Consider the following 13,916-nt stretch of genomic DNA (forward strand, 5'->3'; position numbering starts at 1 on the left):
AACAGAAGGTCTGCACCACTGCTCCAAATAGAAATACTTTAGTAAAGATAGACAGATACGCAACAAACCCACTTAAGTACAGTGACAGGTTATAATTACTTCCTTACTGTCCACCACTGCGCACTAAATGGCAACGTTTCCAAGTAAACCTAATTATTTAGGTCTTGTACAGTCAGTAACCGGTTTGTTCGCTCGCCTTCATCCTGACCATTAGTGAAAAAAGGACCACCAACCTTTAAGATGTTATTTTGGCAGTGACCCATTCATAGCTCAGCCTTGACACTGACATGGTAGTGTCACGTTGTCATAAGTGCTGGTACAAGTGTGTCAGGTGGTGTGAACATCAGGTCAGTATTGGGGTGGTCCTGTGCTGGAACCTTTTAAGCTGATGGATGAAGATGATGGGTGCATTTTTTGAGCAACAGATGGGCAACAATCAATCATTGTATTGCCTATAAATTGATTATATGGTACCTAAGTGAAGATGCAGACTGCTTGAAACTTAAAACACTGGCAACCGAATGTATCTGAATCTTCCTAATGAAGCCAAACATTTTTTATGAACGAGAGCATTGATATTAGTAATAGAAAAGAGGAAATAATGCAAGATATGGCTAAAGAACACTGGTTTTGTGCTTGTGAGTTCAGACCCATCACATTTAGCAGGTATTCCTTCGTGTGAACCACATGCCAGATGAACAAATGTGCCAAATGGGTATTTGTTATTTTTTTAAACAACCATTTCAAACGGCTTTAATCACTTACTAATCAGGAAACCGTAATAAATGACTCTGTCTCTATAAGTCATGTGTCTTAATGGGATTCGCATCACTGTTTCCATCTGACGCGTCATTCTGTTACCCCACTGATTTCAGGTTTTCCAGAAAGAGACGATTGAGTCACTCCAAACGCAATTGCAAGAGCTGAACTGGTTAGGCCAGGGGCTTATTCAAAATGCTTCCAAAGGAACCAGCACCAAATCGCTTGAACACGACCTGGAGGAGGTCAATACGAGATGGAACACCCTGAACAAAAAGGTTAAGAGAAATTAAGTGCAAATTTGATGTGAAAATATTTCATCCAATTTCTTGTGCTGCTTTGTTTTTCTAACATCTGAATCGTTGTATCGATGGCGCTCTCAGGTAGCAGAACGTTCGGTGCAGCTTCATGAAGCCTTGCTGCACTGTGGAAGGTTTCAGGATGCTCTCGAGTCGCTGTTCAGCTGGCTTAAAGATACGGAAGAACTGGTGGACAGTCAGAAGTCTCCATCAGCAGAGTTTAAAGTTGTTAAAGCACAAATACAAGAACAGAGGGTAAGAGCTTAATGGTTCCACAGAATTTTGTGACCGACCTCAATTTTAAAATGTTTAAAAATAATGTTTTTTTATTTGTACTTTAATATTTGTACTTTTGGAGATTTGGACAGTCTACAGATGGTTATCTGCATCATACAGATTGCATTTCCTTTAATACCATATGCTAATGTTCCTCTGGTTCATCCAGCTCTTACAGAAACTTCTGGACGACCGCAGACCCACGGTGGAGCTTATTAAGAAAGAGGGGGCGAAAGTGATAGAGATGGCTGACTCTGTGGATAAGGAGAAGATTGGAAAAGAGATTGATATCCTGGGGAAGAGATGGGATGCTCTGCTAAAGAAAGCTGAGAACAGGTAAAAACCACGATTTCTTAGGGAATGAATCTAAAGAGTTCCCTTGTAGCTGGAGGCTCAGGAAACCTTTTTTCTTGAGTATAAGTAAATGGGACTAATAAACCAGTGTTGATCCAGGTTAATAAGACCTAGATCAGAGGTCCCCAAACTACGTCCTGCAGGCTGAATACGTCCCGCCCCCACATTTGGCCCTCTGAACAATGCCAGAAACATATTTTAAAAATGTAATTTAAAATAAGTGTTTTACTCACGTCATATCTGTATTTGATAATTAAGGTTGGTTTTCTAAACTAAAATGTCCCTTAGATATTAATAGATGTCGAGACACCGATAGCTGGAACTAGCTGTCCGGTTTGCTGTCATTACAAGAGCGGCCTCTAGAGGCAAATCATTGATACCGCATGCTGTTTGTTTTTACTCGCGAGACTGCGAGTCATTTTCTGTTACCTACCGACTCCATTAAAAAAGGAAAAAACGATGTGGCCCTCACAGACCAAATTATGGAACATGGTCACCTAAATATGGCATGGACGCTGTGGTTTTAACGCTAGGCCATGATTTAGACCATCTTGTTGTTGTTGTTGTTGTTGTTGTTGTGTATACTAGGTTTCTGTATCTGTTCATTATGTGCGTTGGGCCACTATTTTTTTTTACTTTTCCTGGTAGACACAAGCAGTTGGAGAGCATTTTGGGGGTGGCCCAACAGTTCCACGAGACCCTGGAACCACTAACAGAATGGCTCACTGCTACCGAGAAATGCCTGGCCACTTCCGAGCCCATCGGCACCCAAACATCTAAGCTTGAGAAGCAGATCTCTCAGCATAAGGTACATGCCATGGAACTGCCATACCTTGGGTTTATTTTACATGACCTATTTGCTTTGGTTATTTTGCAGTAGATATTTTTTACTGCTGCATGTGTTTTGCATCTTTATGTTTTTTTAAGTTACTTTTTTTTCTTATTCTCTTTATGTTGAAATCATCATCTCCCCACCCATGTGTTTCGCTTCATCTACTCGGTTTGCCATCCCTGCTAATCAGGCTTTAGAGGAGGAGATTATAGGGCACGGTAAAAGCTTGTACCAGGCCATGAGTCTCGGTCAGGCTCTGCGCTCACTCAGCTGTGTGGATGATAAAGAGCTCATCCAAAGTAAACTGGACAGCACTCAGGGCAGCTACATCGAGCTGCAGGAACGCTGCCGCACCAAAGCCGAGCTGCTTCAGAGGGCCCTGGCTAACACTCGGCTGTTTGGAGAGGACGAGGTAGCGTTAATGAACTGGCTGGACGAAATCCACGGCAGACTGGGACACGTCTCTGTCCAGGATTATACACTGGGCGTACTGGCAAAACAGCACTCTGACCAGCTGGTAGAACAGAACCTCCTCCTCTTCAGTCTTCATTCGTTTTATACCCATCATTATTAATTTATCCTGAATTGCTTTCGTCGATATTTATGGATTTAGTTGCATTGATGATCTCGTTATGTGCTTGTTCCATGGTCAAGGCCCTTCATGAGGATATCGAGTTCAGGAGACAGCATGTTGAACAGGCTCTGCAGAATGGACTCGAGCTGCTCAAGCAAACCACAGGCAAGACCCTGAATCACATTGGGGTAGTAATGTGTCACATCGCTCTGCGTTTTCTACTTTGCTTATACAGGGTGGCGTAGGGAGATTTTGGAACTAGGATTTGGCAACCCTTTGTCGGGGTTAAACCGCTTGCCGTTTCTTATAATGGAGCGGTAAAGTGGATCGCGATGAGCGTTCCCTGTAAAACCTTTCAGAAAAATGTCTATAGTGTGAGACCTGCGCGAAGGGAATTTAAGCTTCATTACCGGTTAGGACGTCATGATCGTGTCCCGTCCCCTCATTTTAAAGACACGGGTTCAGCTTTTAAAAAGAAGTCCCCAGGTGATGTTTAAACTAGAGGTGTGAATTTTCACTGGTTTTACGATTCGATTATGATTATTGTATCAACGATTCAAATCATTTTGATACCACGATGCAGGTTATATCATCTATTTTTAATATTACTGCACATGGCTACATTTTTATCACTCGCTATGGTGTTTTGCCTTCGATCGCCATTTAAAGCAGGAATGACGTCAGTAGGCTGTAATCTACTTAGAATCGTCCACATCCGCATCGTGATGCATCATAGAAACGATTCATCTCAACACCCCCTGAGAAATGAATATAGGAAACATAAATAATGTGTTTTTTTCCAGTCTACACAACTGATCTCACTGTTTTAAACTTGTGTAGGTGATGAAGTCATCATTATCCAGGGCAAACTGGACGGAATAAAGACAAGATATGCCGACATAAGCACAATGAGCAGTGATGTACTGAAGACCCTGGACAAGGCTCTGTCTCTGGCTGATAAGGTACAACATACACACGAGGAGCTGCGCGTCTGGTTGGAGAAGGTGGAGTCTGAATTAGCTACGTTTGGAGCTCAGGAACCAGTGGGAGAACAACTCAGTCAGGTGCAAGAGAGGCAGAAAGTGAGTTCACTTCTTCAGCTTGAAAGAGAAAGAAACAGAATGCAAGAACAGAGGATAACAGTGTATGTGTTTCTTTCAGTACGCTAAAAATATACTTTATGTAATTTACTGACTGTGTTTCATGTCTAGGCATTAATGATGGAGGTTCAAGAGCACAAGTCAGCAGTAGAGACGCTGAACGATGTAAGCAGCGCTCTGTTAGAGCTGGTGCCATGGCGTGCCCGAGAGGGGCTTGACAAACTGATCACAGAGGACAACGAGCGCTACAGGGCAGCTAGCGATGCCATCTCTCAGCATGTGGACCAGACCGGAGCGGCCATCTTAAAATCCCAGCAGGTAAAGTGCAACAAATATCTCAGAAAAATAAACCATAAGATTTTTTTTAAAGGCTTCTGATTGGATGTTGATTGATTTCCTGTGATGACCAGTTTTGATCAGACCTTGATTGGATAATGTAATGTTATTATTATCTGCAATTGTCATGTGATTAATTTTTTTCCCCAATCATGTTTTAGTTTGAAATAAACTTTGTTTCCTTTGGCCTGAATCTTCTTGGCATTTGGGTTCTTCTGTATAGTTTGAGCAGGCTGCAGACTCTGAATTAGCCTGGCTGACTGAAGCCGAGAAGAAGTTGTCATCTATGGGGGACATTAAACTGGAGACGGAGCAGACCACAGCTCAGCTGCAAGCGCAGAAGGTTAGTCTGTTGCATTTGGGTCATTAGGGGTGTGCTGAACAGGAAACATGCGTATGTGTGGCACATGGCATCAACAGAAATGCTCTCTGTGTTTAAGGGCTTTTCCATGGACGTTATGAGGCATAAAGATAGCGTGGATGATATCACCAAGTCAGGCGAAGCGTTAATGAACAGCAAAGACGAGACTGAGAAACAAGTTCTAAAGGTGAACTAAGTTAAATGTGTACCAGAAAAATTATTTTTGATGAATGATTGGATGATTTTTGGCGGAGATTAATGTCGCTGTTTTGCTCAGACTAAGATCCAGGCTCTGGTGGAGAAGTACAACGTGGTGAGTCAGTTGAACTCAGAGCGCTGTCTGCAGCTGGAGAGAGTACACTCCCTGGCCTGCCAGTTCTGGGAGACCTTCGAGGAGCTGTGGCCATGGTTGCAGGAAACCCGGGCCAACTTCACCCAGCTTCCTTCACCCGGCATTAAGTACGACACTCTCAGACAGCAACAAGAGGACCTGCGGGTAAGAAATTTACGAACCCAACAGGAACTGTAATTGTACGAGGTGGTATCAAAGAGACGCTTTAAAGACTGGCACACAATTTGCCCGATTTCACTGTAGCTCCTTGTTCTAACTCGTTGTCCATTATGAAATCGCATGTGGGCAGAATAGCAGCAGTTGCACTTTTGTCTTTCGGTGAATTTAGGTGCTTCCTGTGACTGTGCGTGCAGCCTTGTGCTGCCATCTGCTGGCTTGTGACATAACTATTCGTAAAACTTTTTAAAACCACCTCGTATAAGGCGAAATTTTTGGCAAATTATGATGTGAATAATAGTTACAGTTATAAATAAATATATACATTCTTCCAGATTCTTCTAAATAGTATATTATTTGCTTTTAGCAAATGAGGGAGCTGATTGCAGAGCACAAACCCCACATAGACAAAATGAACAAAACGGGTCCCCAGCTGGTGGAGATCAGTCCCCTGGAGGGTGAAACCATCAGGGAGAAATATCAGGCCACGGATAAGTTGTATGCACAGCTAAAAGCAGATGTTAAGCAGAGAGCCGCTGCCCTGGACGAGGCCATCTCTCAGTCTGCTCAGGTTTGTCTTTGATTCTGTTCTCTAACAGTTTTGCTTTGTGCCAATAAGAAAGTAAATGTAATTTCAGCATCATTTTAACAGCAAGTAGAACATTTAAAGAGGAACAAATGATGGAAGAAACTCCAAACTCGAACTCGACACAACACTTGTGACCAACAACAACTACCGTAGTTAAAAAAAAAAGGTTTTGGGCTCATGATCATTTTATTAGAAATCAATCAGAATTGTTGTGCTGAGAGTAACAGAGTCTTTTCACATGACCTGAGGTGATTAAGCAAAGAGTCTTGTGATAAAAATGATAATAGAACAATTGTAGCCATAATAAATCATAGTACTTTGGATACGTAAGTACATACGTAGTTTAATTATATGTTAAATCTTAATGCTCTTGGCTGAATTTGTCTCCAAAATCCCGAAGCTGTTTTTAGTCTTATGTTTCCTAAGTGAAATCTCGATGAGGTCTTTTTCACGTCCTACTAACACAACTGACAGCTTGTTAATGAAGTGTTCTGTAAAAACGCTTTGATTGTATTCCTTTGGCAGTAAATCATAAAACACAGTTTAGTCTGTTTTTGTCAGCAAAGGATATATCAGTCTTAACCTCACTGATATGAGCAGGAGGAAATGTGAGGCCTGACAGACAATTTCCACTAAAAACTTCCTGACAAATTGGTGGTTAAAATGCCTACAAGTGATTACCTGCTACAGTGAAAGGTCTCCTAAGTGCTTCAGCTGAAAGACCTCTTGCCTGATTGCTCTTCTGCTTACAGCTTGGTCTGTACTATTTGTAAAAATTGCTGCGATTTTTGTTGTTTTCTCCCAGTTCCATGATAAGATCGACCCCATGCTGGAGTCCCTGAATCGTATAGCGGAACGCTTGCGCCAGCCCCCCTCCATCTCAGTGGAGGTGGAAAAGATCCGCGAGCAGATTTCTGAGAACAAAGCCGTGAATGTAGACCTGGAGAAACTGCAACCGTCTTATGAAACTCTGAAACAGCGAGGAGAAGATATGATCACTCGCTCAGAAGGTGCAGATAAAGACCTGTCAGCTAAAGGTAGGCTTTTTTTTTAAGGTAAAAAAACACCTAAAAACATAAATAATCCAAAGTCTTTACAAACATTTGGGTTTTTTCACAGCCGTACAAGACAAACTGGATCAGATGGTATTTGTGTGGAATGACATCCACGCTCTTCTGGAGGAGAGGGAAGCTAAACTTCTCGATGTGATGGACCTGGCTGAGAAGTTCTGGTGTGACCACTGTGCTCTGATCATCACTATCAAAGACACGCAAGACCTGCTGAAAGACCTGGAGGAACCTGGAGTCGATCCTTCTGTTGTTAAACAGCAACAGGAGTTGGTGGAGGTCAGAGAGCAATTAGTGCTTCAGTTAAATTCCACTATATGTTCAAAATAATGCTGGGTGTGAGAACAGTTGGAGCAAAAATGAGTCAGATTTGTGAGATTCATTCAGCCACAAAGGTGTTAGTAAAGTCAGGTACTGATGTAGGTGAGAAGGTGAGGAGGCCAGGGGGTCAGCCATTCATGTTCAATAGGGTTGGAGCTCTATACTGAAGATCATCTTCACACTTCCAACCCATGTGAAGCAGATCTTCATGGAGCTGGCTTTGTGCAAAGGAGCATTGTCATGCTGGAACAGATTTGAGTCTCCTAGTTCAAGTGAAGGAAAAATGTCATGTGAGAGAGAGAGTAGGAAGTATCCTGTTTAACGTATTGTTCTGATGGTGGACTTCACTGGTTACAGGTGTACAGAGAAGAGATCGATGGGCTTCAAGACGAACTGAACGTGGTCCAGAATCTAGGAGCTGAACTGATGACAGCCTGTGGAGAACCAGACAAGCCTGTCATCAAAAAGAGCATTGATGAGGTAACAGCAGATAGAAGATGAAGCATCCACAGAGAACTTATAGGAGTTTTACATTTCTGCTTAAAGATAGGATTCAGAAATGTAGTGCATGTGTTTAAACACCTCATTTAAAAGTGTTATATAATAAAATCATGTGCAACAATTGGAAAATGTTTCTCATTATACATTTTTTTTTGTTAATTCTAAATGAATTGCTCACTGCTGTAGAGATGTGTACGTGATTTTAGACACAGAAACTAATTCAAACCATATCTGCTCTGTCTGCCAGGTGAACACGGCATGGGAGACTCTGAATAAGACGTGGAAGGAGAGAGTGGACAGACTCGAGGAGGCCATGCAGGCAGCTGTGCAGTTCCAGGATTGTCTTCAGGTACATTCATTTGTCAATTCCATACTGTGTGCAATATCACATGAACAATATGTTCTTACTTCCCAAAACCTTTGTAGTTTTTTTGCATATTTAAAATTTTATAAATATTTTTCAATTGGTATTAATTATTTAGGTTATAATCATTTTTGTTTCTTCTAATCTGAAGCAGTCTCTAGTAAAATTTCTTATTTGAGACATAATTTAAAATGTTAATAGATCATTTTGCAAAAATTGCTTGTGGCATCGTAAGCAGCGAATTTTCTTTAGGAGTCTCAAATACTAATTTATTCCCGCATTATTTAGCTGTTAGGGCACGTCGCTGTGTGCACATTTAGATCACATCGCTGTGTTTGTGTTATTTAATTATCTGGATCAAGAAAAAGCAGGTTTAATTCAGATTTTTCCTGCATCCCTAGAGGTTTATTGTGGTATTGCAGCGATCACATTTAAATAATTATAATAAAAACAATAATATTATATATATAATTATTATAATTATAATAAAACAACAACAACAACAACAATAATAATAATAATAATAATAATAACAATAATAATAATAAGAATAATAAGAATAAGAATAAGAATAATAATAATACTATTAATAATAATAATATTAATAATAATAAGGTTAGTAGTTTAGGTTATACGGGTCCAACTAGCAAACAAGCTTGAAAACTCTTTGATTAGCATTTATTTAAATTCAGTTTTGATTAAAGAAATTGAACTAGTCGGCATAAAGGCTTTGGAAAGCATTAAATATTGTACTGAGGACTGATTTCTGAGCTTATCAATTGAAATCAAAGGAAATCAGGTCTACAGTGTTTTACACTTTATTCTTCCTCTGCAGGGCATGTTCGACTGGGTGGATATTTTGGAGGGTAAACTGGATTCCATGTCGCCTGTGGGCACAGACTTGGAAACTGTAAAACAGCAGATTGAGGAGCTCAAGGTATTACTTTACTGTGGATTATTGTATAAATGTCCTGCCTCTCAACACACAGGCTTGGTCATATGTGGCTTACATACAGATAAAGGCATGTAAGCATGTGTCCGTGATCACACCCAGCCATGCCTCGTTTTGTTTTGTTGGATAAATGCAGTGAGCATACAGGCCAAACACCAGCTGTGTTTATTTAGAATAATGTCGTTTCAGGGGTTCTCACATGAGCAGATCAAAGATGCGTTGTCTAAGACAAACCACAATCGTCTATTTATGATAGTTGAGCTATGGACATGTTGATATTTTTATAGGTGTTCAAAGGTGAGACATACCAGCTTCAGATTGAGATGGAGAGACTAAATCACCAGGCAGGACTGCTACTGAAAAAAGTCCTGGAGGAGTCAGATCGCATTGCCATTCAGGAGCCTATGAATGAACTCAAAATGCTTTGGGAGAATCTGGATGAGAAGGTCATCAGTAGACAGGTAAGATATCAACCTGGTACTTCCTGGTGTCATTTATGCTGCTCGACCCTGGTGTATGACTTTTGGTACTTGGGGATTTAATAAGTCCCTACATTGGGTTACCCAGTGTCTCTGGAGCTTTAATAAAAAATGGATGTCTCGTCTGTTTTCACAGCACAAGTTGGAGGGAGCCTTGCTGGCATTAGGGCAGTTCCAGCATGCTCTGGATGAGCTTATGACCTGGCTGACTAATACTGAAGAGCTGCTTAGTGGACAGAAGAAAACCAGTGGCGACCCCAAAGCTATCGAGATAGAACTCGCCAAACATCATGTAAGTTCATTCAAAATATACAATATAAAATATGCATCGGTGCATCGGCATAAAACTTACTGACGGGATGCATCGATTGAAAAAAGTGTGCATCGGATAAAAGTTGACATTTGTATCGCAATGCATCGTTTTGAACATTTTTGCATTGCAGAAAAACGATATATTAATTAATAATTATATATATATATATATATATATATATATATATATATATATATATATATATATATATATATATATTATTCTTAATAGACTTAACTATACTTTTATTAATTAAAAAGCGACCGATAATTTGTGACCAATATTTTAGATGTAGATCAATTTCTGCTACGTGAATATGACGTATCACAACACTAGAATACAGATTAACATGGCAGAGGTAGAGCTGCATTTTCCTGGAGACACAGCAAGAAAAGAACCTCTGATTTTATTTAACCGTTTTTTTGTTGGTTTTTTTGCACTACAAAGGCGTATTTGTGGAAGATGTTAGAATTCAGAAAGGCACTTAAGTAAATTGATGATTTGCTGTGTGTTTGAACCAGAGAAATAAAAGTGAACTATTTATACCATATTGAATTGCAGAGCACTTTTTTCTACATTGTATTGTATGTGTGTCGAATCGAATGGAAATCAGATCGCACTGCGTCGTAATAGTGGGGAATCGTATCGCATCACATCGGTAGCTGCTTCATAGGTATCTTTAATGTATCGTATCGTTGACTATGCATCGAGATGTAAATCGCATCGGTCTCAGTTATGGAGATGCACAACCCAAATGCAATATATATTTATCAATGAAATGTTAAACTGTAATGTGTAACAGATGAGTGTGTGGAAATTTATGATTGTTATGTTTGCTGTAAGATCTTCCTTTTTATTTTTTAACCCTCAGGTGCTGCATAATGACGTTTTGGCCCATAAGACCACGGTGGAGGCGGTTAACAAGGCTGGCAGAGACCTGATTGAGTCCAGTGCAGGAGAGGAGGCATGCAGCCTGCAGAACAAGCTGGAAAACCTTAACCAACGCTGGACACAGATCCTGGAGAAGACTGAGAAGAGGAGGCATCTTTTGGACAACGCCTTACTCCAGGTCCTACTCATTAAGTCATTTGCAGCTTCAATAGGGAGAACAGGGTGATAGTGTTTTGCATCAAATTTGGCCTGTGAGATCATGAGATGAGAATTCTCTAAATTAGAAGAATAAAACATAAACAAGCTACATTCTGAGCTTTCCTTTCACACTATAAAGGGGCTCAACGATGTAGTTCCATCAAAGGTCTGAATACTGTGCACAGTTTTATTATGAACTGCTCACTAGTCAACTTTGAATATGACACATACCCAGGGACGGATATAGAAAATTATTTATGGGGTGTCATGAGAATTGTGAGTGGTGGCAACACTGAAACCAGCATCCTTATATGGTTCTTGTGGATTTAATAAATTATCTACATATTTGGTGTGTACACAGGGGTGCACATTTTTATATTAGTCTATAACAATTAAATGTGTGATGAACTTGGAATTGGAAACACATAAAGGAAATTAGATGGCAAGGTATATTTAACTTATGCAAATGCTTCAATTTATTAAAAGGGCCAAGTAGAGTCATTCGCTTGAGATCAGACTGGTTGTATTGAATGTGTTTTTTTCATTCACTAAAAGGAAGCAGTTCATATGAGTCATTTGTTTGGACTTCACTGTAGTAGAAAGACAGGGTTTATTCCCGTTATTTATGGGAATATGTTCTTGTTATAGTTTTTTTAAGCACCACTGATGTAAATCTGTCAAGAATTTATTTATTCATACATTTATTTATTATCGTGGTTTGGGTGGCAATGACTTTTTTTAGGGTGCCACCTCATGCCAGCCTCATACCTGGTTATGCAGAGCGCTGAAGTATAGGCTGAAAATGCCATAATCAGTGTTTTAGCAGATTTTAGGATTCTCACATTTCTATGTCAGAGCTTTTATACTGATGCATTATTAGCTGATCTATGAATACAGTATTATTACAGAAATAATTCATTCCCTATAAAAATAATAAATTTCACATTCAAACAAGTGAATTCAAACCACTGAATGACCAAAGATTCAGTGCAGACGATATCCAGACGATATCCAGACGATATCCAGACGATATCCAGATATATATGTAAATAAACATCCATTTTAAAGTAACAGTTTCTTTCATGCTTTGAAACCTGCACTAATGAACTCCATTGTTGTGCCTGTATTGTGTTGTAGGCCCAAGGTTTCCATGGGGAAGTTGAAGATATGCAGCAATGGCTGAAAGACACCGAATGTCAGCTGTTAGCATCAAAAGCAGTTGGAGGCCTACCAGACACGGCCCACGAGCAGCTTAACACCCATCTGGTATGTATTTAAGACTCTGAAAAAACCCGCTGCTGATGGCAAGCGTGAACACATTTTATCACACACAGTTCAGGGCTTTTATGTTTAACACTCATAAAAAGACCTATTTAGATTGAGCTTGTTAATAAAGCTAGACTTTGAGTATATCGATATTCAGAATGTTTATTGGGTCTTTATTTTGAAAGGTGCAGACTGCAAAACTTCCTTCTTGATAAACCAACTAATTCAGGGGCCTCCAAACTTTTCCGATTTTATTATGATTTTATATATATATTAAATATTCCTCCTAATGCTGGATTAGTTTATTATTTTTCACTTTTCATATATTACTTCTTATTAAAAAAATACTGAATCATAAATATAAATATATTTGTTACTTAATATAATTAATAAATACTAAATGTAGCACTCTCCGTGCAGCGTGCAGTCTTACATGTAAAAATTAACAGCATGTGGTATCAGTGATTTGCCTCTAGAGGTCGCTCTCTTAATACCCGGTATGATCGGTATGGATTTTTGCCGCCAAAAAAGCCAACCTTTATTATCAAATATAGACATTATATGACTAAAACATATATTTATATTTCTATAATATGTCTCTGGTATTGTTCAGAGGTCCGTTTCATGTGTGGGGGCGGGACATATTCAGCCTGCGGGCCGTAGTTTGGGGACCCCTTGAGCCAATTAGTTGCATAAAATGAGGGCAATCTTATACCAGTATATACAAGTATTTCTTAATTTTGCCTTTTAAAGTATGTGGTGTATTCCAATAGTCTGGTAGAGGTCTGTAATAACATCACTTATGGAGTATCATTCATTCCTGAAGTCCTTCCTTTCAGGAGGCTGAAGATAATGAGATATTTATACCTAAAAACATGATGATGTGTGTGTTTGTGTGTAGGAATTATGTAGTGCAGTGGAGATAAAGGAAGAACTCTACCAGCAGCTTCTTCACAAAGGTCAGAAGCTGATCGCCTTGACCCCAGAGAACCAGGACAGCAGTATTGAGCAGGACCTTCACAACCTTCAAGAAAAGTGGGAGAGCGTTCAGGCCAAAGTGGCTGAGAGGAAGGTGAGGGGTCTGTGGAAAAAGCTTCAGATTGCACAAAGAAAATGCTCCATTGGGAATCAGTTTGTGTAGTGGGTCAGTGCTTATTAAAGCCTGGTTTGGTCCAGACATGTTCTTCACACTGTTCTGATGCTCTTTGATAAATGATATCAGAATGAAAGCATGACCTGGTTTATTTATTAAATGACATATATATATATATATTCTATTTCAAGTTGTTTTCCTGAGCAGATTTGGTCTTGAATTTTTCAGAAGAAATTTTTTATAGTGTTCAATGCGTTCCAAGGCTCCTCAGCTTTGGGATAAGAAAGCTGCTGTGGACCAGATGCACCGTGTGAGTCACACTATTGCATATTGAATCAAAGGACAATGTTTTTGTGCCTGCAGGGGAAGTGTTTCTTCTGCACATCCTCGTTTATTTGTCGTTATAGCGCCGAGAGATCAACACTTCCTCTCACTGAGCAGCAAGAGGAGATCTTGTTGCTATTTTGGTTGCGCTGATGTAAT

At 39.8% G+C, this 13,916-nt stretch overlaps 1 protein-coding gene across 5 annotated transcripts in view; it reads left to right on the top strand.

The window, feature by feature from the left end:
- Positions 1–13,916, top strand: part of dst (dystonin) — a 125,567-nt gene that overhangs the window by 95,402 nt on the left and 16,249 nt on the right. For 4 of the 5 annotated variants that reach the window (XM_046865588.1, XM_046865593.1, XM_046865590.1 and 1 more), the window contains 22 exons: positions 876–1,037; positions 1,143–1,313; positions 1,504–1,670; positions 2,337–2,496; positions 2,711–3,037; positions 3,175–3,259; positions 3,935–4,176; positions 4,306–4,512; positions 4,754–4,873; positions 4,971–5,078; positions 5,169–5,387; positions 5,767–5,970; positions 6,794–7,025; positions 7,108–7,334; positions 7,734–7,856; positions 8,125–8,226; positions 9,077–9,178; positions 9,481–9,654; positions 9,809–9,964; positions 10,857–11,054; positions 12,212–12,340; positions 13,242–13,412. In XM_046865588.1, the coding sequence (XP_046721544.1) occupies positions 876–1,037; positions 1,143–1,313; positions 1,504–1,670; positions 2,337–2,496; positions 2,711–3,037; positions 3,175–3,259; positions 3,935–4,176; positions 4,306–4,512; positions 4,754–4,873; positions 4,971–5,078; positions 5,169–5,387; positions 5,767–5,970; positions 6,794–7,025; positions 7,108–7,334; positions 7,734–7,856; positions 8,125–8,226; positions 9,077–9,178; positions 9,481–9,654; positions 9,809–9,964; positions 10,857–11,054; positions 12,212–12,340; positions 13,242–13,412 (3,786 nt within the window). The remainder of the gene's footprint in view (positions 1–875; positions 1,038–1,142; positions 1,314–1,503; positions 1,671–2,336; positions 2,497–2,710; positions 3,038–3,174; positions 3,260–3,934; positions 4,177–4,305; positions 4,513–4,753; positions 4,874–4,970; positions 5,079–5,168; positions 5,388–5,766; positions 5,971–6,793; positions 7,026–7,107; positions 7,335–7,733; positions 7,857–8,124; positions 8,227–9,076; positions 9,179–9,480; positions 9,655–9,808; positions 9,965–10,856; positions 11,055–12,211; positions 12,341–13,241; positions 13,413–13,916) is intronic. The other variant, XM_046865592.1, reaches the window with a different exon arrangement.

This window comes from Silurus meridionalis, chromosome 2 (assembly GCF_014805685.1).
Source record: "Silurus meridionalis isolate SWU-2019-XX chromosome 2, ASM1480568v1, whole genome shotgun sequence".
NCBI lineage: Eukaryota > Metazoa > Chordata > Actinopteri > Siluriformes > Siluridae > Silurus > Silurus meridionalis.